Here is a 26,567-nt window from a genome sequence, read left to right as displayed (position 1 = left end):
TGCAGAGCTAGCAGGTGTGTTATGGAGACTGCAGCAGGCTCAGCAAGCCAAGCTTTCTGCTTGCAGTGGCAGAGGCTGCCAGCTACAGCCACCACTTGAAAAAACAAATTGAGGAAGTTGGCTGATTTCCCTTATTTTGGTACTAAGAACACAACACTTGCCACAGAAGAGTTCCTGGAGAGAACTAGAGCCAGGAAAGAGTCAGTGTGGTGCCAGGAGAGGAGCACAACAGGACAAAAAAAATCAGTGTCAGCAAGTGACTTAGGGAACAAAGACCTTACTTCGGAGTTGCTGCCTAGCTGCGTTCTGGGACCAGTTTTGTTCGCATGCTTTGAAACACCGTCCTTTCTCCTACAGTCGGGATAGAGGCTAACTCCTGCCCACCTCCCCAGGTGACCATCCTCACCCAGGCTCCCTGCGCACCTGGGGACAGGGAGCACGGGGCTGGAGTGCCACCTTCTGGCAAGGGACCGGCAGCGCGGCCTCCCCTCCCTGGAGCCGGGCACGGAACACCCTCCGCTCCAGAGCCCCTGCACTGCCCCCATTGCTGCTTCTCCTTTCCCTGCCCTCACTTATTGCAGGGGCTGCTTCTAAGGGGCAAATGAAATGACATGGTACCATTCCACCTGGGACAAACGGCATGGCTCCTGGCAAGTTGGTGCTGGGGCCAGAGGAGACAAGGACTACGGCTGCTCCCACAATCAGACATTTCCCCAGATCTCAGCAATTTGTCCTGGGTCAGATTGGAGCAGCCTCAAAAAACAAGCACAACAGTCACCCGATGATCCACCCAAAACCACCTCAAAGGTTCAGCAGGACATTCAGGAAGGAGAAAGCTTGACTGTTTTTTAAATGCTTGGTCCACCTCCTGGCATCAGCCACACACAGCCTGGCCACTATCAATGAGTGTTTACAGGCCCCAATGTGCCCCTTTCACGTGATGTTATCCAGGAGTCCTGAGAAGGCCAAAAAGGTAAGTACATACAAAGACATCCAAGCAGCAGTGAGTTTCAAAGCTGAACTGGACATGCTACAAAGCATTTCCTTCCAATTTGAGCCAGACACACCTCCTACAGTCCCACTCAACGTTAAAAATCTCTGTTTACAACTCAAAAGAGGTCTCGGTGTACTCAAGCTTTCCTTCTGCACAAGCCAGCCTTGCTCAAACTTTCCACATCTTTCTACTATTTTTTATTTCACTTCAGCCTGTATACTATTAGCACACAGATACATCCAGTTGAGTACAATTTCTTCTTCTGACCACCTGGTGCCTCAATTGCCTTGAGCTGTCTACCAGGAGCAGTCTTTATCATTTCCTGCTCAAGTTTCATTAACTGCCATGAAAGAAAGGAGTGGGAAAAGTCATGTTCAAAGGGCAAAGATAAATCACTCCCTATCTGTGTGTGCACCCAGAATGAAAAAATCAAGAGGTAAAGGCTTGTCCCAGTGTCCCCCAGGCAGGCAGGCAGGCAGGCACAGTACCTCTGGGTGCACAAGCACAAAATCCCCAGCACTGCCAACATCCTTTGGCTGAACATTTTTATGGTGCAGCTTCCATACAGGCCTCAATAAAAACCACTGGCACAAGTATGTGCTACCAGCTCTGAAGAGCTCTGTTCTCCACTCCAACTATTTGAGATACACATGGGAAGTTTTACACTGTCAGCAAACAAAATCTTTGAAATTTCTGTCCCCTGCCCCAAACCAAGAGCTACAACAACAACAAGGACAGTTTCAGGGAAGATAGTCTGAAAGGCAGCCCAAGAAATCACGTCTAGTCCACCTTCTCTACTAGGCCTGTCACCAAAATACTAGGTTTATCAAGGAAGATACAAAGACCCACTGGGCAAAAGCAGCACCCTCTCCAAACTCCTTGTGGTTCACTGTATCTTCTGTTTTAACCTGCCTGTAGAGTCATTACAAGTTATTAGAGACTCTGATACCCTGATAGTGACTGCCACCTTGGAGCAGTCAAAGCTGGTAACACCTCTACTTCAACAATACCCCACGGTGTGGTGAGTGCAGACCCAGAGGAGGCCCCTCCATCAGTGGTGCAGCAGAGCCATGACAACACCCAACTCAACACTTGACCTCCTTGCACAAAAGGCTCTACAAGAAAGCACAGATATTCCATACAGGAAAACAGCTTTTTCCTGCTTCACCTTTTGCCTTCCTCTAGGCAGCACTGCAGACAGTGGCATTAAAGCAAATCTTGTGGGTAAAAAGGAAAAGAAGAGATAAGATTGAAGACAACTTGAGGAAGGAACATTATGTGCTGAACAATATACCCAAGAAGAGATTCTGCAGTAGCAAGAGATAGAGGTATCTGCACAGAATCATGCTTTGCTGTAGAGAACTCATCAAACATCAGAATGACAGAAGCAGAACAAGATCAACGTTAAATCAAGTTGAGGACAGAACATCAGATTTAAAAAGTGATTCCAACAGCTGGTAAGAACCAGCCTTTCTGATCACACAAGATGTTTAAGGTCTTCTGCAAAACTTGAGGTGGATGTAGACACTGGATAAAGATCAACAGGACTGAAGTAAGAAGGAATTGGATTTCCATGGCCATCCTACCAAGTCAGGCAGTGTGTAACCAAGGCAGGCGTGGTCTGAGACCATTCAGTTTTTCACACACTGGTTTTTAAAGTGAGACTGTTAGGCAACAGCAAAGTTTTAAAGTCTGCAAGATATTGCTGTGCTGCCCAAATTATTGCCTTTAAACAGGTATGGCAGAAGCATTAGTGATTATTATGAAAATTCCATTGAGACATTTTCATAAACCTGTAACACAGCAAAGGAAAAGCAATAGTGGAGGACCACCCACCTAATATTGCCAAGTTCAAACAGCACTGGTGACAGAAAATTCAAGATGGGCAAAGAGGTGTTTTAAGAGCTAACTTAAGTTTGAGAGAATAGAAGAGATTCCTCCACACAACTAAGATGATGAACTAGAAATTGCTTCATTCACAGCAAATGCTGCTGCAAAATGGGAGCTTAGTAATGTTTTGCTCCATATTTGGGTGCAAACATGAAAACTCCAGAAATTTTACTGACAAGCTTAGAAGTAAAAACTATTTCCTAGAAAACAGGAAAGACTTAGGAGACAACTTTAACACACTGACACAGAAAATAACAGATATAAGCCACTGGGTTAGAAAGTGAGATAGCAGTAGCAGCACCCAGACACAGAAAGGAGTGAACACAAAGGCACATGGCAGAGAGATGGGTGTATAGTCAATATTTGCAAATGCAGGAGATGCCACAGACAGATGAAAATTGAAAATTTTTCAATCAACCACAAAGCTCTTTCTACATCAGCCTGCATCATTCAAAAACTTGCAGCTGGTACACAAGAGAACACACAACTGCCAAAAATGCAGGGTTAAATATCACTTGCCAGAGTGCTTGTGATGAGCCCAGGCTCACTGTACCAGAGGTGATACATTCACTATCCCACTCGAGAATAGAGTATGATCTCCTTCTCAGAAATTCAAGTTAAAGTCACATTCTACTGAACCAGAAACTCACTTTTGTCCCTGAGGCATCTCCTTGATGGTTCGAGGAGACCACTGGCTGTGCAGTTTGCAAGCCAAACTCGAGCTTATATAGACTAAGGAAAAGAAAAAAGTCAATTTTACTTCCATGTTTCAGATTCAAGATAGGACAACTACTACCCATCTGCCACTAACAATTCCATTTTCTTACTGAACAAAACAAGAGCAGCACACTGAGAAGCAGAGGGTTGTGCAAAACCTCTGGGAGAAGATACCTCAAGACTGCTGGGCTATTTCAAGCTTTTCACATCAGCTGAACCTGCTGTGGAAGCCCCATGTGTTTCCATCAACTGACAGAGACGTGCTGAGGCTGCTGCAGCCCTGTTTCCCTGCTGTGCATTCCAGGCCCTGCCCTCCCCTAGGGCTGGCATTTGCTGGATCCCACCGGGCTGTCCAAGAAAAACAAAACAGTCAAAGGTTAGCCCCAAAAGGGAAAAAATGTTCAATTTCTGGGCAGCTCAACAACATGAACCAGTTTGTGATGGGGCCAGAGGAAGGCCTACAGCCCCTGGGGTAGGACAGGAGAATCACATCAGTCCTGATGAAGGCTGATCAACCTCAGTGGCTCAGAACTAGCCAGACAACTGCTGTAGTGCACATGCATGGCATGCCTATGTTTTGCAGCAGGACCACAGCTTTTAAAAAAACCAAGAATGCTTAACACAAGGGAGAAAGATAAATGGTACCTCTAGGAGACTGAATCAATACTGCAGTGGAAGGCAGCCAAGCAGCTGTACCAATGGAGCACATGCTCCCTGGGAACAGAAGCCTTTAACAACACAGTGATACCATGGCTGCTGCTCTGAGACCTCCAGATACAAGCACACACCCATTTTATTCAAGAAGCTCCATAAAACACAACAGGCACAGTGCTGAGAGTAGAAAGCTGTTTTGAGAGCTCTCAAGTCTGGAACAGCACCAGCATTTCAAATGCTGTTCATGAGCAGCTGGTACTCACGTGATGAAATCCAGAAAACTTGCCAGGGGCTCATAGGCGTGGTTCCTCATGTGACGGAACTCCACCACCATCTTCTCCTTCAGCTTGTCATCGATGACAGACACCGTGAGCGGGGAGGCTTCATTGGCCAGGAAGTTCCCATAGTCTGTGCTCTGGAGGTGCAGTTTCAGGTCTGAAAAAGAAAGAATTATTCCACTCTAGAGGGTTTTGGGCTGGCTTTGGAGGGGGTTCAGCATTGCCAAGAAACCTGTTGCTCAGCACTTCTCTAAGCACTCTCTTCCCTGAAACACCACCTAGACAAAACCCAAGTGTTAGGTCATACATTTATATTTGTGCTCAGTTTTATCATGGACAACCCAAATGCAGGAAAAGATCAGTGTTTCACCATATCAGCCTTGCCTCATCTTAAAGAAAAATCTGTGACACCATGTGTGTAACTGAGCACCTCTTGCTAGGTCAAGGTGGAAGCTGACTGCTCTTCTAGGAGGTACTTGCTAGAAATCTAGGGGGAGAAAAAAAAAAAAAAAACAGGTAACTTAAGCATTCCAAAAGGGCTAGCTGAACGGGCTCTGGTTGCAGGCCCCTCCAAAAAAATCACAACCAAGAACCTAACTGCACGCACAGCGAGTCACCCCAGATACTAGTGATGTACAGGCATTTGTAAAGCTTTCAAAGCCAATAAGACAGAAACAGCAATTTAGAAATTGTAAACCATCTTGGTCTTATATTATCAAAGCAGCTCAGCTAACTGTGCTGGTAAATAGAATTCAGGCATTAATAGGTAGAGAGGGGCTAGTGAGGATGAAGGCCATTTAAATCCATCTCACAGGGCAGGCAATCCCTGCCCGGGATGGAAGAACATGCTCAGAAGTCTTCCCCTTCTCCAGTTTCAAGCAGAGGAAACCTTTGTTTCCTCTGTTACCCCTGCTTGCAGGTCAGGTGCCCAACCAAGCTGCAGTCCTGGCCAACCAGCAACCACAACACGCTGAGTTCTGTCAAGATAAAAGCCCTGTTTGAGCCAAAAGAATTTAAGTGTCTCTGTGGAAAAACTGAATCCAGAACTAAGGAACGTCATACAACCCTACTCCTCAAAACTCTACTAGTTGCATTGGTACACAATGTTCATCTCCCTTCAGCTTCACCTCAGAGGGCCAGTTAGGCAAGCATCCTCCCAGGAATACAAGGCCTTTATGGGGTAAGGAGAGGAGCTGGAAGAGTTGAGTCAAACCAGATGTGAACACACCATCCAGAGAAAACAAAAAAAAAAAGACATTTCCCCCTGTTTTTTCTAAAGCAGCATTACTGAGGCTGCCTTTCCCTCCCACTGAGCCATACGAGTCCTCAGCATTATGGCACAGGCATCCACAGCACCGAGGTCAGAGCAAGCACTCAGCCTGGTTTGAGGAGTTTGATCTCTTGACATTACACCCAGCCATGGAGCTCCTCCTCTGGCTCCAACCTGAGCTCCTGCAGCACGATACTGTTCTCAGCCCCAGGGATCAGGGGTCAAATGGCTTCCAAGCCAATTGACTCTTCTGGGTGTTTCCAAGGAGGTCTAGCAAAGATGACTTTGACCCAGTACTCAGTAGTTACAAAGATATTCCCACTGCTTGGTGGTGCAGAAAACAGATGGAGTTTATAAGGAAGGAAAAAAAGGGCCAGTCTTAAATACCACTCAGTTTGTCGTGTTTCTCAGTGTTTTACATGAGAGTTTTAGGGGCACTTGTATGAAGGAGGGGATTCTGCTCCTCTAGTCAGCTCTGGTGAGACCCCACCTGCAGCACCACATCCACCTCTGGGGTCCCCAGCACAGGAAGGACATCAAACAGTTAGGAAAAGGTCCAGAAGAGGATAAAAGATAATTAGAGGGAAAAAGTATCTCTCCTTTGAGGAAAGGCTGAGAGGATTGGAATTTTTCAGCCTAGAGAAGAAAAGGCTCTAGGGGGACTTTACTGCAGCCTCTCAGTACCTGAAGGGGCTATTGCTGGAGAGGTACTTTTAACAAGGGCATGGAATGACAGGACAAGGAGTAACGGCTTCAAACTGAAAGAGACTAAGGTTAGACTGGATATTAGGATGACATTGTTCCCTGGGGCAGTGGTGAGGCACTGGCACAGGTTGCCCAGAGAAGTTGTGGATGCCCCATCTCTGGAATTTCTCAAGGCTAGATTGGATAGGGTTTGGAGCAATCTGGTCTAGTGGAAGGTGACCCTGTCAATGGATGGGGACTTGAAACAAGATGGTCTTTAAGGACCCTTCCAACCCAAACCATTCAATTTATATGAATCCTGGATGGAGCAAAGAGAGCTCCCCATCCAACTACACACATCAAGGCTGAAGCAAAGCAGAGATCTAACCTAGATCTCAGTTCTTCAGGTTAGTCTGCAGCTGAACAGCTGTGGTTTATTCTGCCAAATCATGGTCAACTTATGCTCACAACTTGCAAGGCAGAAGACATTGCCTGGGTAACTCAGCTGAGTCTGCAACATGAACCTTGCCACAGAGTCAAACATCAGATCGTGCCAGAACCTGGAGCATCCCTCACCTCCCTGCAGCCTGCACATGATTATTATTCATAGTGATCACTTCCTAAAGTCTTCAAAAAGCCCAGCTTGTGGGCAGCACCCTGTGTACAAAGGGTTCTGACCCCTCTGTTCTGCAATCACTTGATTTCTGAAAGCAAAAATAGATGGGAAATCTACCTGAACTACATCTTAATGATTTTTTTGTCCCACTTTTTAAAGCTCTTGAATTATGAACTTTGGAGGCTGAGTGGAAACTAAGTTCCTGACAGATCAGGACTTTACTAGTTTGCTTTTAGCAGAAACTGGAGAAAACATGGAACAAAACTGATCAATTCATTTGTTCAATGAATATGAGAGAAAAGGTACTGGTAAGAGCATTATACCCATAAGCTCAGATTGAAAGGGAAGGCACAGGGAACTGCAGTAGCTGCATTCATATACCTCCTACTTGCAATTTCCTGTAGCTGTGCAGAGCTCTAATGGAAGCTAAGGCTGCCCAAAAAGGCATGTGATGTTGTTTTGCAGCATACAGGACCTTGGAGAGGAAGCAGCTATTGCATATCCTCCCAGATCTGCCTTCAGTAGGGAAGCTGCCAAAGTTTGTTTCCTCAAGTCCAACACCATGAGTTTGTTTTGCTGTCATCACAACCTGAAACTCTGCTTTTGAGGTTGCAAGTAGCTGCTTTGCAATCATGTCACTTGATGCTACGGACTCAGTGACACAAAAAGAAGTTTGCTGTATTTCCAGGAAGGCAGAGCTGCACTTCATGTAGACCAGAGGCACACAGGCTGCACACTGTGCCTTGCAGGCTCTCAACAGCTCTTAGCAAGCTCCCATGAGCTGCTTGGCCGGAACATTTTGCCCTGCTCCATGAAGGGGTTGTCCCCCCAACTCCACAGCACGAGAGCCAGCACATTATGTTGCAACTGGAATAAGGGCCATGTTTATATAACACTTGGAATTCATTTTTGCAAGGAAGGCCAGCCACAAACTGCAGGACTAAACTTTTTCTGAATCTTTTAGCATCCAGGCAGACAAAACAGAACATATTTTCCAAAAATTGGACCGGATTTATGAACCCTGACTCAGTGCATCCCACGGTGTATCAGTGCTTCACACTAGCCTGTCCTCCTCCAGCTGCTGGGCTAGTCACCAAGCCTCAGCCAAGAGGGTTTGGGAACTTTTAATAGCACTATTCACATGTCAAGCGTCTCAGATGAGAGCAAACCAATCCCGTGGTTTCACAAATCTGCTGCCAGAAGAGCTGTCCCAGTAGCGTGGTGGCTGATAAATGGACCCACTGCTGAGCAAGCCCTAGGCTCTCCAAAAGCTCAGGTTCCTGACTGACACAAGCTTAGACTGAGCTGGAGTTGGCCTCTGGCAGCAAGAGCAGCACTGTGGCAGGGGCAGCTGCCAGAGATCCCACACACTGCCTGTCGATAAGACACTGCCCGCAAGGCTTTTGCAGCGCCTCTTCTGCTGCTGAGGAGGAGGGAGACCTGCACCTAGAGCCCAGCCCCTCCTGATGAGCTCCTCCAGATAACCACCAGCAACAGCACAGAGCCTCAACCCAATGATTGATTTTAAGAGATACATTTGCCTGTTTTGGCATTTTTCCAAAAGGTTCGCACACTTTATGTAACAGACTGAGCCAGCATTTGGCAAGGGAGCACTTGAATGACCACACTTTTGCTCCCTCTCCTCCCCCGCAAAACCTAGGAAATCATGGCCAGGTCACTGCTCCCAGAAAGCTGTCTCGTGCAAGAACACAACCATTTGTCACAATGACAGCCTTTTTCAACTGGGTAGGGTAGTGCTTGGGATTACCATGACATGTACTTACAGCCACCTCCCATCAACTCTCAGATCAGGCCCTCTGGTTTTCGTGCAGCTGCCTGTACATGAGCCACAAACAGCCAGAGCTTAATTAAACACTGTTGTGCCAACACCTTGACGTTTCAGATGACATCTTCACAAGAGACTTTAAATCCACACTAATGCAACTATCCTCTCCTGCAATTTTGCTTTGACATAACAAGGAACCAAGCCATTAGTCTGTCAGACATCTGTCAGTCAAAGCCTTTCCTGTAAGCCCTGCTCAGACAGAGTGATCCATGGCCCCATCAGCTCAGACTTCCAACCCTTCCTTCTTTCCTGGTGTAACTGCATTGCAGAGCTCTGAATCAAGTTAAGGGCTCAAGCACTTCCAGGCAAGGACTAATCTGTCTTCTCATGCACAGGCACAGAATCAGCTTCTGCAACTTCTGAGCTGAACTGATGTTTTCACAAAAATTATCTGCTGTAACCCCAACATCGTCCTCCAAAGCACCTGGGGTCATCACCGCCTATATAAAAAATTAAAATATCATTTGCCATCTCCTAGGCTGGAGGCAATAAAGCAGCCGAGGGATTACACAGCAGCCTGCAGCTGAGCTACATCGCCCACGTCTCCCTTCAGGAGACTGCAGCCATTATCATTTGCCTTGTTGCTGTTTGTTTGGTCTGTTTATAGCCATCTCAGACACTCCTGAAGCTGATTCTCTGAAATCCTGCTCAAGAAGAACTCAGAGACCTTTTGTTCCCTGCAGAATTTAAGACCTTTCCTGTGGTTGCTCACCACCAGCAGCGATGTGCTACCTCTTCTCTGTTGTCAGGCAGCAAATTTATCTGAGCCACAATTAGGCAGAGAGAAGCATCATCTTTGGCTCTTTCCTCCATCAGTATCTCACCTTTGACTTTTCACCAGTTTGAGATGGCCACAGCACCAAAGAGCACCCTGTGTTTCTAGCCCATCCCTTCCTGGGACTGAACTCACTCCACTCAGAGCTGCAAGCCCAGCACAGCCAGGTCATATTCCATGAGAGGCCCCTCAACTGGGCAGCCCCTTCCTAATCTGTCCAAAAGGCAAGGTAATCCCTCCTCATCTGCCTGCTTTTTCCCCCTCCAAAAGCAGACTGCTCTAAGACACTCTGTAACCTCAGAAGTCCAGTGCAGGACATCAGCCCAGCACCCAGTGCAGGGGTTAAGGGAGAGGCAACGAATCACTCAGAAACTAAAACAAACAGGGCAGCAAACAGTCTCATGCTGCAGGAGCCAACAGCTGAGGACAAACAAGATGAAAGCACTGACAGGCTGCTGATCAGCAATACCTGCCAGGAAACCCAGACACCATCATCATCTAACAAGGGGCAGGACCCAAACAAGGGCTGAGGCTGCACCAGTACTGAGAAGCTGACCTCAGCTCCTGCTTGAAGTTTAATTAGGAGAGGCTATGAAGCAGGTCTCTGCCTGGTAAAGGAGGCCAGAACAAACAGCAAAGAGCCTCTGCTGAACCCTGCAGGAAGCCAGTGACCACAGTGTTTGTTTGCCACCACGATCTAGCAGGCTATGGAAGTGCCATCATTCTTCCAATAAATGATGTTTTCCTGGAGCTTGTTTTAACAGGACAGTTGATGGAACAGCCACAGCCCAGTGGTCACACCCACACAGGATGCAGGACAAAGCATTGAGATTAGCAGGACAGCATTTTGGACCCTGTTCTGTTGCTGCATGAGAAGTCAGTATTCAGAGGACAGAAAGGGTCTGTACTTTCCCCAGGTGTCACTTTGCCTCTGGACTCTGCCTCCTCTGGCAGGAGAAAAGCTCTTGGGGCCAGGGGCCAGCCCTGCTGCAGTCTGAGCACACAGGGGTCAGCTTTTCACACAGGGCTCCAAGGTGTCAGGAGAGTGACAAATCATCATTGTGTGAATGACAATGAAAGGTGCCCACCACTTCTACACCCCCAGAGCTCAGACTGAGCCATTCTCAGAGCTCAGGAAGGATCTAAACACAGCCACACCTCAGGAACATCAAGTGGCCTCTCCTTGCTTGGCAGTACAGTAAAGGAGCTGCACAGGGAAGGATCTGTGCTGTTCCCCTTCACACAGAATACCATCAGCTCCACCAAAAGCACTCCTGAAGTCAGTCTGGAGCTCTGCAACACCCCAGAGAGGACACACTGCCCATGTGGTTATGCTGAAAGAGAAGCCCAGCTCCAGCCTTCTTGGGACCTGAATTCCAGGACCACAGTGAAGAAATGGAAAAGAGACAGGTAGCATACCCTTCCCTGCTCTTCTCTCAGTGAAAGGAGACGTGCTGGACATCTCAAAGCAATGACAGCCTGCAGGGGAGAAAAAAGATCCTTGGGAAAATGAAAACAAAAGCATACACTGCATGCAGCCTGGTGTACAGAAGACAAACTCCATGGACAGATCCCATTCCTCCAAGTGCACACCACTGTTCCCGTGGCATCCCAGTTCCCAGCTGTACCAGCTGCACAGATGGAGGCACAAGCACCCAGAGTGCTGGTGCTGAGATGCACAATCTCTGGAAGGCCTCTCCCAAAAGAGGCCCACAAGCTTGAGCCAACTCTCTGCCACTCCTCAGCCTCATCACCCAGCGAGAAGGTGACACATCCTGCTGCTGGATTTCACCCACCAATCACCTCTACAACTCTGGCAGGTCAGAAAGAAAGCAGCTTTCTACACTGTTGCTGTGGAAGCCAGAAGTAGTAGCAATAGAGGCTCATGAACACTGACCTAAGGCTAAAGACATTCCTGGTTCAAGACACTTTTTTGCAGTTCTTGGGCTCTGTGCGCTTTTTGCAAAAGGGAGTTTTTCAGATCAGCAGTAAAGCCAGTTGATGACCTACAGTCTAGATCTAGACTGAACTCTTCTGCTTAAAAGTGTCACCACTGTTCAACTGCATCGACAGCTTTTTGTGGGCTCAATACTTTCTGAGCCTGAGAACTGCTGAGAAAAGATCAAGCCCACATCTCAGCCTTTTTTCTGTTAAAAAAAAAAGAAAAAAAAAAAAAAAAAGAAAAAAAGAGCAAGATGTTCAATATCTGTCTGTAGAGGGGCCGTCCAAGTGATCACTCACATCTTCTGCATCTGGGTCATCACTCGAAGGTTCCTCCACTTGATGACTTTCATTCTGGTCACGGTCTGAGAAAGATCGAGCCCACAGCTCTTCATTCTCCTGACAGAATATCAGAGCTCTGACAGGCCACCACAGCTCGAGCAGCTGTAGATGACTCACCAATCCTTTGACAGCAGAAATCTGGGTGACTCCTAAGCTGGGTTGCCCCAAACAGATTCCACTCAAGCACAGATCCATGCCCACAGCACTGGAGCAGAGGAAAGCAGCTCCAGGTCCTTCACTGACACCTTGTGTCAGAAGCAGGAACTGGATACAACAGCGGCCGCCAGGCAGGTTCCAAACGCTCCCGGCTCATGTGTCCTGCACAGGGCCTCGGCTGAGAAACAACCAGAGCACCGGGACTTTTGGAGCTGAAAGAAGGGATTAAATGTGTTATTTCTAAAGGGTTTCAGAGAAAGCTTAAACCAAAACAGTTCTCACATAAACACCCTCAATCCTGCACTTCTTAAGGCCAGCTCAGGAGCCTGCCCGACCACAGACAGCCCATTTGGCACTCTGCTTCTGACTCAACAAGGGAGAGCTTGGATCAGGTTACCTTGTGATCAGACAAGCAGAGGCAACAGGGGATCACACAGAAAAGCAGGATTTCCTCCCTTCCAGCAGCACTAAACTGCCAGCCTACGTCCTGAAGCAGACAAGTCAATGCCTTTATGCTTCCAGACTGATCTGGGCACAGCAGAGGGAGCAGCATTTCAGACCTGGAAGCACAATGTCCTCCAGGCAGCCAGACACTCAATTCCCGGGGCCAGACCCCAAACAGCCTTGGTCCTTCAGGCATTCTCTGTGGCCAAGGCAATCACTCGCTCCAGGACTGGGACCAACTGCAGAGCCAGACACGTGAGAGGCAGCAGCAAAGACAAAACGGGAAACAGGGAAGAATGTATCTGTAATTTATGTCCCAGTACTTATTTTGGCTTCCAATACATCAGCCACTGCCTGAATTTAGTGCAGACGAACATCTGGGAGGGAAAGAAACATGTTAGAAGTCTGTGGAGCACAGAAAACAAGTACTGGAAAGGGAACATCAGGACTAAAAGGACAGAGGAAAGAAGTTGTTTGACCAGAGACCTAAGTAAGTAATAAAGAACAATGCTCCTTTGAAGAACAATCCCTGCCCAACAGCACGCTGAGCAGGGGCACAGTGAGCCAAGGGAAGGAGGAACAAGACTGGCAGTGAATTTGGAGGAGCCTTCAGGCTCTGAATGCAGCGTGACCAAGAGCACAGCAGTGACCACCACCAGAACTGCTGGGGACAGAACAGCAGCTCCAGCGTGACAAACATGGGAACTCCAACGTGACTCATCCCAAACGCAGCCAGCACCACTCCAAGGGAGAACTGGGTTTAAACAGGCTGGTTTGGAAACCAAGAAACAGAGAGAAAAGAGAAGCTCCGAGCACAGAAAGACCCCAGAGAGGAAGTTATCTGGAGGAAAGGTGGAAAAGTCACAGTTCAGGGCATGCTGAGACTTGTGACTACCAAGAGAGCAGAAGTCACTCCCACTGCTCTCTTTAGGCCCTGGGCTCCGTGGCAGGACTGACACTGACTGCTGCCAGCAAATCAAAGTGGAAAAGGAGTTTCAGTCCTAAGTAAAAATATAGTGGGAATTTGTAAGGTAGAGACTGGGGCACAGAGCACTCTGCTCCCATTCTGTTGTTACATGGAGTGAGCAGCTCCAAGTAACTTGTGTCCAGAGTTCAGCTGGCCAGGGATTCATCTAAATTGTCAATGTCAATTAACCACTCAGCAACAAGTGTCTAGATAAAACTGATACTTAACTAATTTTTTTTAGAAGAATGATCCAATAATTACAGTTCCATGCATCAAAACAACCAACATCTGTGTGTTTATTTCAAGACAGGCCTGGTTTTAATCTTTGTGACTTGTGATCCAGGTTCTGTACACCAGTGAAAACTCCTAATCAGGTCACTGATCAGAGGAGCAGTTTAGCACCAAGTAATTAAGATGATGAGCTGAGCACAGCTGATCACAGAACTGCAGAACAGATTGGGTTGGAAAAGACCTTCAAAGGCCATAGAGTCCAACTGCCTGCAATAAGCAGGGATATCTTTAACTAGACCAGGCTGTTTAGGGCTCCATTCAACTTGGCCTTGGACGTTTTCAAGAGTGGGGCATCCTCCACCTCTCTGGCAACCTGTGACAGTGTTCCACCACCCTCATCATAAAATAAAATTCCTCACAGTTCTGCAAGTTTGTACACGCTGACCTAGGAAAAAAGATGACAGCTGCAAATCAGAATTAGCCTCCAAAGATCTCAAGATCACAGGTAACAGGTAATCCACTGGTAAATTTACTCAGATGTCCACTAGAGTTTTTTCCACTAGCGATCCTTCAATAACAGCAGGTACTTTCCGAGGTGACCTGATCGCCTTAAAAACTAATAATGGATATCAGGGATCCTAGATTATACCAGTAATCTTATTCCAGGCCCTAAAAGGCTTCCTGACCTTTAGGGAGTGAAGGCACAAACTTCTCACCAGCAACGTCTGTCAAAACCCTCCAAGCTCCCAAAATCCACAGGGCACAGCCACACGGCCACCTCAAGACAGCAGCGGGAGCCCAAGTTCCCTTACAGCACTCAATCAGCTGCTGCAATCACACGGCCGGGCTGACCGGGAAACTGAGTCAGCTGAAGAGGGTGGGGGGACAGGACGGAACACGGACAGCCACGGGGTGGAGAGGGAATAGCATCTCATAAACGCCGCTATCGGCTCTTTTCCCCCCTGCCAGGCAGCCCCTCAGCCTCCCCTCAGCCCACAGCCCGGACATTCCCCTCAGGATGGCGGGGTGGGGGGGGTGTTCCCGCTTCCCTCAGGCCTCTCCCGCTACTCACCCTCCAGGCTCTCGCACTGAACTAAGTTCACGTAGTCGCCTTGCCGGAGCACCCCCGCCTTGAAGCCGCGCACCAGCCCCTCCAGGTACCCGTTATCCACGTTAAAATAGAGCTCGGGGAAACACGACATGGCGGCGGCGACCAGACGGGAGCGCGACCGCCCGCCGCCTCACGTGACCCCCAGCGCGTCACGTGGCCGCGGCGCCTTCCCGGCAGCCCTTGCGGGGGGGGGGGGGCGGCCTGAGGCCATGGCGGCCGCCATCACCCCGCTCACCGCCATCACCCCGCGCCCGGGAGCCTCCCCTCCGCCGCCCCTCAGCCACCGTGAGCGGTACAGGCACGGGAAGGGTGCACTAGTAACGTTCGCAGCGTCGCCTACCGCCGAGACACCATTTCTGCTGGTCAGGAAATACCTAGCCAGTTAAAAGGCTTTGCCGGCAGCTGCTCTGTGAAAAAATGAAATAATATTGTTTGATGTAGAGGTGCTGCAAAAATTTGAGATGTGTCAAGGTTGGCTTAAGGCAGGATGTTCTTTGATGTAAGAGCTCTGTACACTTTCAAGCCTTATCAGGAAGAAAGGACACCTGATCAGTGGAACAGGCAGGAGCCAGCACCTCTCACTCAGGAATATCCTGGAACAAGCTTTTAGGATGTAGTAAGTCAAGATGTTCATATATGTCTATATGTACATTGTTAAGCTGGTGAAATACTTGCACTCCAGGTATCCTAGAGCTGAACTGTCTTCACTGTAACACTAAAAATCATTCTGTGGGTAAAAAGGCCCTGCCCAGGTGAAGACCCTTCCCCTGAGCACGAGTAGAAGTCACCTGGAGTTACGTGATTTCTGTGGAAATTTCTAACCAATCTTAATAATGGGGCTGTGCTCGGGAAATTCCTCACCCTGAACTGCTCAGAGTAAACAATGGCAGGGAAGGTCCGGTGGGGTGTGCTGGATTTGTGGGATCACACCGAGCACCCCGGCTGGGGCAGCTCTGGAATAAACAATCCATGTTCCTCTGGAGCGTGTCCCTGCCGGCTCGGGGCACAGCAGGGAACGAACTCGAGTTTGTGGGGAACAGCAGCAGGGCCAGAGCGTCACCTGGGGCAGTGATACTCTGGCTGTTGAAACACCACTTATAAAGCCAGGAAAGGCACATCTGGATTGATGTCAATGTGTCCTGGAGCGTTGGCTATGTGGACAACTGTACCCAAACCACCCTCACCCGCTGCCACCCCCGGAGAGCCCGAGAGGACACATCACACCGTCCCCACTCTGCGAAGGGCAGGTTTATTGGAGCTGCAGGGAGGGGGGCGCACACGGGGGCCGGGAACCGGCCGCCCCCCGGGCACTAGTTCTTGCCGCAGGGGAAGGTGGTGCTGATCTTCCTGCAGTAGCAGAAGGCGTTGAAGAAGCGGCAGTAGCAGGTGGCGCAGGGGTCGCAGCAGGGGATCTGCTGGCCCAGGCAGGACTCCAGCAGGCGGACGCAGCGCCGGGGGGAGCGCTCCTCACGGCCCTCAGCCTGCAGCTCTGTGGGGGATGCCTGCAGGGGAGACAGGAGGGGGAGAGCTGGTCTGGACCACTGTGCCAGCAGTAAAGAGCTGCGTGAGGGAGTGTCACAGTTAGAGAACCACACTCACCCCTCAGGTAGAAGCAGGGAAAAGAAGGCAGTTTATTACGATTTAGGGTTTATATAGTATTTGGGATTTGGTCAAGGATTGGTCAATGAGAGGAACACCTCCCTGACCCCATTGGTGAATCCAGAAGTCCATCATCGAGAGGAATGAAAACAATATACATTGTTTTGAGAAACTCCAAAGGAAAATATGTAAACAATCATCAGAAGGCTTAGTATTATGGCAATAGGGGAGAGCCAAGAGTGGCTGCTGAAACCTGGCGTTGCCAGCAGCAGAGGCTTCTGTCGTGTTCAACTCTGGGCTCTATTTTCTGTTGGAAGTCACTGCTGAGCCCTGTGGACTCTCTGCAGGCATTGCTGCCTCATCCACGGTCTCTCAAGGTCTTTCTGCACACATTTATTTTGTGGCTCAGCCTGGACTTTAGTGAATGGTGCTGCGCCTTCTGCCCAAACAGAGGCACCAGAGGCTGAGCCAGGCAATACAGGGCACTGCCCTGCAAGCTCCTGCTCTGCAGAGGATTCCTGGGCTGCACTTGAGGTTAATTAAATGGATTACAGGAGCACAGGCTTGGACCACTCTCCTTTGGGTGCTGGAGTCCCTTGCAGGTCTGGGCAGCCTCAGCTTGTCCCAGCTCCTCAGGTGAGGGACAGATAGTCCCATCCAGCACCGTGCTGGGTTCCAACCCCCCCCAGCCCCAGGGACACAGAGAAGGCTGCTGTGGCCTGAGGCTGCCCTGCTCTTAGGGGTGTCTAAGAAAGCTCAGGGAGCCATACCTGTGGTTCCAGCAGGCTCCCTCTCTGCACAAGGTCACCATCAGCTTCTTGGACCCCCATGGCTATCTGCTCAAACCCCAGCCTTGGGAGAGCTCCTGCAAGATACAGAGAGGCTGCACAAGGAGGCTGCTCGAGGGTCAGCTCTGATTATTCTCCCTTTGCTCGTGTGTCCCCACAAAAAAAAAAAAAAAAAAAAAAAAAAAAAAAAAAAAAAAAAAAAAAAAACCTACGCACTCCCTGTGGGCTGCCAGGCTGCTCTCACTAGCCCGGGCCAGGAGAAGCTGTGCTGCTTTAAGGGGATCCCCAGCTCAGTTCTGGGGCCGTGGGCTTTCCATCGAGCAGCCGGTGGGGGTCAGTGAAGAGCAGGCGGCCCCGGCACTCACCTGCGGGCCCCGCAGACACCTCCTTGGGTCCCCGCTGCTGCCCGGCGTGGCGGGCTCTGTCCGCCCCCTCCAGCCCGCCGCTCGCCTTCTGCAGGTGGCCACAGCTGAGGTCAGCACTCCTGAGATCCAGGACAGCCTGGATCCCCTGCAGCAGCCCGCAGCACAGCAGCAGCACGTTCAGCATGGTCCTGGGGGACAACCTGTGCAGAGGGGCCTGGCCAGCATCAGCCCACCTGCTGGCGACCTGGCCTGTCCCCTCGTTGCCATCACACCCCACCCCCGAGAAGTGCTGTGTCAGCGAGGGGCAGCCTCTGCCGGCACAGCCACCACTCCCAGCTGTTTGTTCCCTTGGACTTGAGAGCCTTTTTTTGGGCCCACAGGTACATAGGAGCAGGAGCCCCCAAAGCTCTCTCACATTCATGATCTCCCCACAGAAAGGGGTGACCAGCAGACAGCAGACTGAGATTTGATCTTTTTGCAGCAGTTCAGGTTCTTCTGCCCCAGACACAGCAGCCACCAGGCCACTGAGGTGCAGTGTGTGGCCAAAACATCTGACATGGCTCCTACCACGGCTCTGAGCCTGGAAGTGCCACTAGAATCTGCATGCTGGGCAGGGAGATGGACCACAGCACACATGGCTGGGGGACAGGAGAAGCTGCAGGGTCAGGCTTTTGAAGGCTTTAAAAAGTAGGTGACTTCTTAGGGAGCAAATGGAAAGGGGCCAGGAGGTGGTATCCCAGTTGCTGCTGTCAGCCAAATCCTGGGAAACCCTGTGCCTGCTGCTTGGGCAGCCTTGGGGTTCCAAACCTGGCTCCAGCAGCCCAGCGCTGGCCACTCCTCATCTCCCCATCCCACAAAACCACCCAGCTCTTTCCTGGCAGAGCCCCCTGTGCACTGTGGGGAGCCCCACAGCCGTCACACCCCGCACGCTCCCAAGACCCTTTCCATGGCACTGACCTCTTCAGCAGAGAGGGGATTGCTGTCCGCTGCTCCACTGAGCCTGCTGGAAGTGCCACTACTGCTCTCTGTCTCGGTGTCCTCCTCCCCACATGTTTACTGGGATTTATATTGGCTTTTTATTAATTAAGTGCTGCAGCCACATGACTTCACTAACTACCAGGTAGGTGGGAGTCTCTGGAAAACGGGCTTTGTCTGGGTAGAGAGGCAGCCAGTGGGGTGATGCATGGGCGGGGGGACTCCTGCTTTGTGCCTTGCACAGCTGCAGGAAGGAACACGTCCCTGTTAGCTCCAAACTCCCAGGTTTCTTGGAAGTGATCCCCACTGTCCTTGCAGCCCACTTCTCTTCCCAGCCCACTTCCCTTTCCAGCACCAAGGCTGCAGCCTGAGGATATCTCCTGGTTCCCAAATACAGAAATAACAAGGCTACAGTCTCCTCACCAAAACCATGCCAAGCTTGACTGGTTTTCAAAGGGAATGTTGCCTATCTGTATCTCCTGGCAAGCATCCACTCATAGTACAGAGCCTCCAGAAGTCCTCCAGCTCCTGACATACCATCTGCAGATTGTCCAGGCTTCCACCTGTGCTAACTGCATCTCTTACTCATGTCTCATTTGGAAAACCTGCATCTCCCCAGAGCCAGGCTCCTTTGGAGAACACTTATGGCTTTGAGTGGCTTCAGTCCTGCAAGAAATTGGGGAAATAAAACATAATCTGGAAGGATCCAGCAGTCTCTGACACATCCAGCAGGGAAGGCTGACAGCCCAGGCTCTGCCCTCACCAGGCTGTTCCTAGACCAGGAGGACCCCCCAGACCTCCCAGCAGATCTCCAGCAGAGCGTGAGCCTCTGCTCCTGGCTGCAACACCACCTCTGGGCTCTTTGCAGGCTTCCTCTGCTCCTCCATCCCCTCTCCCAGCATGATCTGGCTCCTGCTGCGTTTGAGGGACAAGCTGGCCAGGACCAGTGATTTGCTTATCTGCAATGTGTTATTTTCTCCAGCAAGTGGCTGCTGGAAACACTCACCACCCATCTGGGTCCCCCAGTGCACAACACCCAGTCAGGATCCTCTGCCAGAGCACCTGGATGCCTCCTGCACCCCACATGCCTGGACAGACCCATCTCGGCTGAGAGGCAGGTCTGGCAGCCCTTTCCATTCCCAAGGCCCAGCTGGGTGCCGAGTGTCCCATCCGGCCCCAGCTCCTCCATTCCTCAGCCCTGGGGTCTCCAGGCCCGCGGTGCCCGCTGACACCGGCCCCCGCACGGAGCGCTCGGCACAGCTCATTAGGGCCTGTTTGCAGCCGCGGGCCGGGACTTCTGGGAAGGCATTAGCGGGAACGAGGGCGGCCGCGCTGAGAGCATTTTAATCTGCAGGAGCAACATCTGCTTTGTGCGCATCCCGATGGCCAGTAACGAGCTAAATGAGGCGGCCGGCCGCTCGCCGGGCCGCTTCCAGGAAAAGACGGCTTAAAGCGAGGGGGAAAGGGGGGCCGGGGCTGCGCTCCCGGGCTCAATGGTCCAGGCTCCAGCGAGGGTGGGAGCGGGCGATGGAGTGGGTCAGTGGCACAGCAGAGATGCCCGTGAGCGGGTACCCCGGGCAGGAGCCCCAGTGGCGGGACCCTGCGGAGACAAGCCCGGGCTGGGGGCTCTCCCTCTCCTCCTGGAAGCATCCAGGCAGGTGGGCGGCTCATTTAGCTCATCACCAGCCCTCGTTACTGCTAAGGCCATCCGAGTCCCCGCTACCCCAAACAGGCGGTACCGAGCGGGGCCGCGGGAGCTGCCTCTCGGGAGGTGCGATGAGCATCACCCCGGCCCCAGCCCCGCCGGGCCGGGCCCTTTAAGGCGCGATCCCGGAGCCGCCCTGACGTCAGCGGGGCGGGCGCGCTCGGGCACCGCAGCCCCGGCGGTCGCAGCTCCGCGCCCCGGTGAGTGCGGCTCCGCTGGGGCGCACAGGGTGACAGGGGCCGGGGTGGGTATCGGGGTGCCCGGGGCGCTGGAGGGGGAGCAAGGGGGTGCCCAGGGTGCTGAGGTCTGGAGGTGAGGGCTTGGTGTTGGGGATTGGAGATGGGGGTACGGGACTGACAGGGGTGCTGGAGACCTGGAGGTTGGCGTTATGGGGGTGCCCCGGAGTGCTGGAGACTGGAGATGGAGATAGGGGGGTGCCCAGAGGTGCTGGGTAGTGGAGGTGAGCATATTGGGGTAGCCAGGAGCCGAATACTTGGAGGTTGGTATTATTGGGGTGCCCAGGATGCTGGGATCTGGGAGTATGGGGTGACAGGGCTGCTGGCAATTTGGAGGTAGGGGTATGGAGTGGTCAGGCTGCTGGGAACCAGGAGAGAAGGGGTGTGGGGCTGCTCAGGGTGATGAGGAACTGGAGGCAGGAGTCTTGGGGATCCCAGAGTGCTGCAGTTCTGGACACCTGGAGGAGAGGGTATCAGGATGTCCTGGGGTTCTTGGAAGTAGAGGGATGTATCAGGATGTCCAGGATGCTGGGAACTGAAAGAAGGGTGTTGGAGTGCTTAAGATGCTGGGGACCTGGACATGGGGTCCATGTGGTGCCCTAGGATACTCAGGAGATGGAAGATTAAAGTATTGAGATGTCCAAAGTACTAGAAACTGGAGACAGGGATACAGATAGGGGTCTAGGTCCTGGGATGGGGACTGCGAGGTGGAGTGTCGGGGGTGCCCAGGCTGCTGGGGACCTGATGTGCTGGCAGTGCTGGTGTCAGTGGTCCCGGGGGCCCTGGCATTTGGGAGCACCCTGTCCCTCACCTCACATTGCTCAGCCTCTCCTCCCTGGCACAGCGCCTGATGCCCGTGCCCACCTGAGGACACCGCCATGGCCGGGGCACAGGGCTGCGGCGAGGGCAAGATCGCGGGGCTCTACGACCTGGAGCGCACGCTGGGCAAGGGCCACTTTGCCGTGGTGAAGCTGGCCCGGCACGTCTTCACCGGGCAGCGCGTGGCCGTGAAGGTGATCGACAAGAGCAAGCTGGCGGGGGAGGCGGCGGGGCAGCTCCTGCAGGAGGTGCGCTGCATGAAGCTGGTGCAGCACCCCAACGTGGTGCGCCTCTACGAGGTCATCGACACCCACGCCAAGCTCTACCTCATCCTGGAGCTGGGTGACGGAGGGGACATGTTTGACCACATCATGCGGCACGAGGGCGGCCTGGCCGAGCCGCGGGCCAAGCATTACTTTGCCCAGATTGTCCACGCCATCTCCTATTGCCACAAGCTCCACGTGGTGCACCGTGACCTCAAGCCCGAGAACGTGGTCTTCTTCCAGGAGCAAGGGGTGGTCAAACTCACTGACTTTGGCTTCAGCAACCGCTTCCAGCCTGGCAAGATGCTCACCACGAGCTGTGGCTCCCTGGCCTATTCGGCACCAGAGATCCTGCTTGGGGATGAGTACGATGCCCCGGCTGTTGGTAAGGGCTGTGGGGTGCCCTGGGGACCTGCCTTCCTCCTGTCCCTTGCCTGGAGCTTGGTCCTGCCAGCAGGGTACCACCTCCCACTTGGCCCCTTACACTAGGAGCACACGGTAGCACTGCTATCCCTGCAAGGAGCAAGCCTGTCCCTTGGGTGCTTGGCTGCCCTGCCCTGCCCTGACACAGCAGGGTCCTCTTGCAGAGACCATCCTGGCATCCACAGAGATCCCACAGAGAGGGGAAAAAGCCCAAGCAGGCTGTGAGCCTGGCGTGGCAGCTGCCAGGAGAAGCAGTGTGAGGATACAGCTGCCAGCAATCTGGCGCTGGTGGTTATTTGGCAGGGTGAGGCCGGAAGGAAATCTGCTCGGGATGCTGCTGTTTGGGTGGAGGAGCTCTGAAAGTTTCCTTTGCTCCATCCCCGCCCTGAAAACCACTTCCTCCCCATGGCTCCCAGTGCTCCTCCTCCCCTGGCCAGGGTGCAGGGATCTGGGGAGACTGTCCCAGGGCACAGGGAGCTGGGCTGGGGGCTCCAAGAGGCTCTGCTGTGACAGAGGGGATGTGGGAGGGAAGCAGAATCCAAGCTGGCTGGCTGGCTGGAATTAGGGCAGGAGGATTTAGCAAAGCAAAACATGAGCCCTTAAAGGCAAAAGCTCAGCGTTGGCTCAGGGAAAGGCGGATCCTGAATTGAGAACAGGGATAGCTTATGGAGGCGGTAGAAAAATAAGCTGGTGGCGCTGCAAAGGGAAATGAAGGGAGAAAACCAACGCAGATGAGAAATTTTCAAACACTTGACTTAAGCAGCTGAAGGTATTAACAGAGCGCCCCAGGGCGTGCTCAGCATCCTAAACCCGCACATCTGCAGGAATTTGTGTTCTGGGCAGGAGGAGCCAGTGAACATGCTTCTGGCTCCATCCCTGTCCTCAGGATAGGGCAGCCATCCTGCCCCAGCTGATCCCTATGCAGCTAGAGAGCCCAGATCAGTGCTATGCCCCTCTCTGATTGCTGTAGTGTCTCCTATAGCACAGCCCAGTGCCAGGGTGGTTGTGGTGGGGTTTGGGAATCAGGAAGCTGAGGAATGACATGAAACAGTGCCATGGGTGAGTGTGTGACTAGGGGGAGCAGGGATGGGGTCAGAGCTCAGGGCTGGCCTTCCTGTCCCTGCCTGGACAAGGTGATAACACCCCAAATGCTTTGGTGAAGTCCCTTGAGACATGGTTGGATGTGGGGATGGGAGGATCCTTCCCTGCCTTGATGGGAGTATGGAGTATGGTCCCCCTGTCCATGGGGCAAGACCTGGGAGCTTTCACCTCCAAGGAACATCCCAGTGAGCACTGTTCTCTGCTGGAGCAGCCCCTCCCAGAGTCCCTGGGGTGGGGAATCTCCTGGGCCACGGTGGGTGCAACCTGAACTGCTGCTGCTGCTTCTTGCAGACATCTGGAGCCTGGGAGTAATCCTCTACATGCTGGTGTGCGGCCACCCCCCCTTCCAGGAGGCCAACGACAGCGAAACCCTCACCATGATCATGGACTGCCGCTACACCGTCCCCCCGCACGTCTCGGCACAGTGCGCTGAGTGAGCACCACCCACCCCCTCACCGTCCCCCCAGACCCCAACCTGCTGCCCCTGGGGTGGGTGCCCCAGCCCTGGCAGTGCCTGGGAGCTGCGGTGGGAAGAGCAGACAAAGCTGCTCGCTTTGGGGTTCACACTGTGCTGCAGGGTTGCAGCGTCACTCCTTTCCCCCAGTCTCATCTCCAGGATGCTGCAGCGGGACCCGAAGCAACGAGCGTCCCTGGAGCAGATCGAGGGCCACACGTGGCTGCAGGGGGTGGACCCGTCCCCTGCCAGCCGCTCCCTGCTGCCCCTCACCTCCCACAAGCGCGTGTCGGAGGAGGAGCACGAGATCATCCTCCAGGCCATGATGTGCGGGAACATCGCGGATCGAGACACCATCCAGGAGTGAGTGACGGGGTGCGGGGGTGAGAGCCCCAGGGAAGGGCTCTGGGGGTCCCTCTCAGTGTGTCCCTTGTGTGCTGATGCAACTCCCTCGGCCCCACGCAGGGCGCTGGAAGCCGACCGCTACAACCACATCACGGCCACCTATTTCCTGCTGGCGGAGAGGATGCTGCGGGAGAAGCAGGAGAAGCAGGGCCACCGCCTCAGTCTCGTTTACAACCTGGCCAAGGAGGTACAGAGCAGGTGAGCCCTCCTGCTGCCCCCTGTCCTGTGGACCCCCTCCCCACCATCCTGGGTCCCCAGTGCAGGGTCTTAGCTGGTTCCCTGTCCTTTCCTTGTGATGCCCAGCTGGGTACTGGCACCTCTCTCCCCTTCTTCAGGCCCAACTTGTCAGACTCATTTGGCTCTGTGGGCAGCGCCGGCAGCCTCCTGCCCTTCGCGGAGACAGGCGGCCTCCCCGGGGGCTCCCGGCTGCCCCCCGGAGGGGACATTGGCGGCCGGCAGCCCACCGGGAGCCTGCTGAAGGTCCCCGCCGTTGACACCACCATCACCAAGAGCACCCCGGCCCTGCAGCAGATCTGCGAGGAGGAAGAGGAGGACGAGGAGGAGGAGGAGAGGCCCAGCGCAATGGAGAGGAAGAGCAGCTCTCTGAACCAGGAGCAGATGCGAGCCTTCCTGCGCGCCCACCGCCCGCCCGGCCGCGGGGAGGTCTGGGGGCCGGGGCTGGAGCTGGGGGGCCGGGGCGGGCGCTCGGGGGCGGCCTGGGCTGGGAAGGGGGTCAGCGGGGGCCGGGGTCTCCCGGTGCTGCGGGGAAATGGAGCTGAGCCGCCAAGGAGGGAGGAGGACACAGAGCCTGGGGGCTCCTCAGCAGAGTTCCCCAAGGAAAGGGGGGCTGTCCTGTCACCCCAGAGCAGCTCGGCTGGAGTTCCCCAGGTACTGGGGACAGAGACAACTCCTGCCACCCTCCCAAGTCCTGCAGACACGTCCCCAGGCCAGGGGGAACAGATCAACCCGGGCCAGCAGTCGGCGGAGAGTTCAGGCCCTGAAGGGGGCGCAGAGAGTGTGATCAAGCTGGACCCGGGCAAGAGCAAGGGCGGCAGCCTGCGGGACAGGCTCCTGCAGTTCCCACTCTGCGAGAAAGCCCTGGCCTTCAAACTCCGGCCGGGCTCCAAGGAGAGCCTCCTGTCACTGGGGCAGTTCAACTGCTGCCATGTCATTTAAGGCCCCGGGACTGGCCCCGCTGTGGGGTCTGGGAGGGCGCCCACTCCCCTTCATTTGGTCTGTGGTGGCTGTGGGACTAGTGGGTGGCACAGTGCCCTGTTTGTCACCCGTGGTGGCCGCCCTGCCACCACCCACCCCGGAACCTGCTGTGACAGACCATCCCCCAGACAGGCCTGCCCAGGGTGAAGCAAACTGGGGTCCATCCCCACACTGGCCAGTGTGTCCCAAAACCTCTGGGACAGCTCCATGACCCTGCCAGAATGGGATGGACCATGATACTTTTTTAACTACTAGAAATAACTTTTTTAAATAGTCTATTTTAATGTAATTAAATAGAGATTGCTATATTCCCCCCAGTGCCCCAGCCCCACAGCGTGCATGGCCCGGGGCTGGACTGTCCTGCCTGCAGCCCCCCCGCCAGCCCTGGCCGGGGCCAGGCACAGCCTGCCCCGTGACCCCAGGCCGTCCCCTGGGCCCTCCCTGCAAATAAGCTTCCTATTTATTATCTCTTTGTTTTCTTGCTGGCAAGAAATGAATGACGACGGAGGCGTGGGCCCGAGCTCGGCCTGAGCCGTGGCGCATGTGCGTGGAAGGATCGGAGCCGCTGGGAAGCAAAGTTTGTCAGGACAATAAAATAAACTCGTGGGTTGATGCAGGTGCAGTGTCCTTGCAAAAACATCACTGTCCCCTCAGTCAGGGGGCCAGGGATGGCTTCAGGGGAGCATCCGCCTGAGCTGAGGTGGGCAGGGGCCCAGAATGAAGCTCAGGGCAGCCACAGATGGGATTGAGGACAGGCATGATGAACATCCAAAGGTGGGGGAAGGCCTGGGCATGCCAGAAAGCAGGTGGAGGGTGCTGCACATCCCCATGAGAGTCAACCACACTCAGCCTCAGGGTGTCCCCAATAGCTTTCCCCACTCTCAGCCTGGAGCCACCCCTGAGTCCCCAATTTCCAACCCAGCCCAAAGTTCCTTCCCTCCAGCTCTGCTGTTCCTCTTCCTTTTCTATCTATCCTCCCTCCTTTCAGGTGCACCCCTGGTAGCTCCCTTGTCTGTCCTCATCCATCCAAAATGAGATCTCTCTGAGCACTGGGTGGTTGGAAGAACGGAGCAATGCTGTGTGGGTCCCAGCTGGGATGGAGGCAGCTGTGAGCAGCTTGGGGAGTCCTCACGTGATAGGAAAAGAAGGAGGCCGGTGCCCTGAGGACCCTGCAGCCCCCCCCCCAGGGCTCCAGCAGCAGGAGGGGATGCTGCTCCTGCCCACAGGCACCCTTTTCTTTATCTTAAAGGATAAAGCATCCACCTGAACAGGGGCTTGAACCCTGGACCCTCAGATTAAAAGT

The 26,567-nt window shown here is 53.2% G+C and overlaps 3 protein-coding genes across 3 annotated transcripts in view; 1 reads left to right on the top strand and 2 right to left on the bottom strand.

The window, feature by feature from the left end:
- Positions 1–15,056, bottom strand: part of ATP6V0D1 (ATPase H+ transporting V0 subunit d1) — a 34,628-nt gene extending 19,572 nt beyond the window's left edge. Inside the window, exons 1-2 of the mRNA XM_083870067.1 lie at positions 14,878–15,056; positions 4,519–4,690 (exon numbers count right to left, since the gene is read on the bottom strand). Of these exons, the coding sequence (XP_083726193.1) occupies positions 4,519–4,690; positions 14,878–15,007 (302 nt within the window). The 5' untranslated portion in view covers positions 15,008–15,056. The remainder of the gene's footprint in view (positions 1–4,518; positions 4,691–14,877) is intronic.
- Positions 15,057–16,226: 1,170 nt separating this feature from the next.
- On the bottom strand, positions 16,227–17,852 carry AGRP (agouti related neuropeptide; the record flags this gene model as incomplete). The annotated part of the gene is made up of 3 exons (XM_083870332.1): positions 16,227–16,418; positions 17,286–17,380; positions 17,669–17,852. 3 exons carry the CDS (start codon positions 17,850–17,852, stop codon positions 16,227–16,229), a joined length of 471 nt encoding a protein of 156 aa, XP_083726458.1.
- A 2,701-nt stretch (positions 17,853–20,553) lies between these two features.
- LOC310914272 (SNF-related serine/threonine-protein kinase-like) lies at positions 20,554–25,864 on the top strand. Its single transcript, XM_083870318.1, has 6 exons — positions 20,554–20,592; positions 21,429–22,051; positions 23,482–23,623; positions 23,795–24,007; positions 24,110–24,247; positions 24,385–25,864. Exons 2-6 carry the CDS (start codon positions 21,463–21,465, stop codon positions 25,223–25,225), a joined length of 1,923 nt encoding a protein of 640 aa, XP_083726444.1. The 5' UTR covers positions 20,554–20,592; positions 21,429–21,462; the 3' UTR covers positions 25,226–25,864.
- The last annotated feature ends 703 nt before the right edge of the window (positions 25,865–26,567 follow it).

Source organism: Zosterops lateralis (genome assembly GCF_965231275.1).
Source record: "Zosterops lateralis genome assembly, chromosome: 12".
Taxonomy (NCBI): Eukaryota; Metazoa; Chordata; class Aves; order Passeriformes; family Zosteropidae; genus Zosterops; species Zosterops lateralis.
This window is presented reverse-complemented; position numbering and strand designations above follow the sequence as displayed.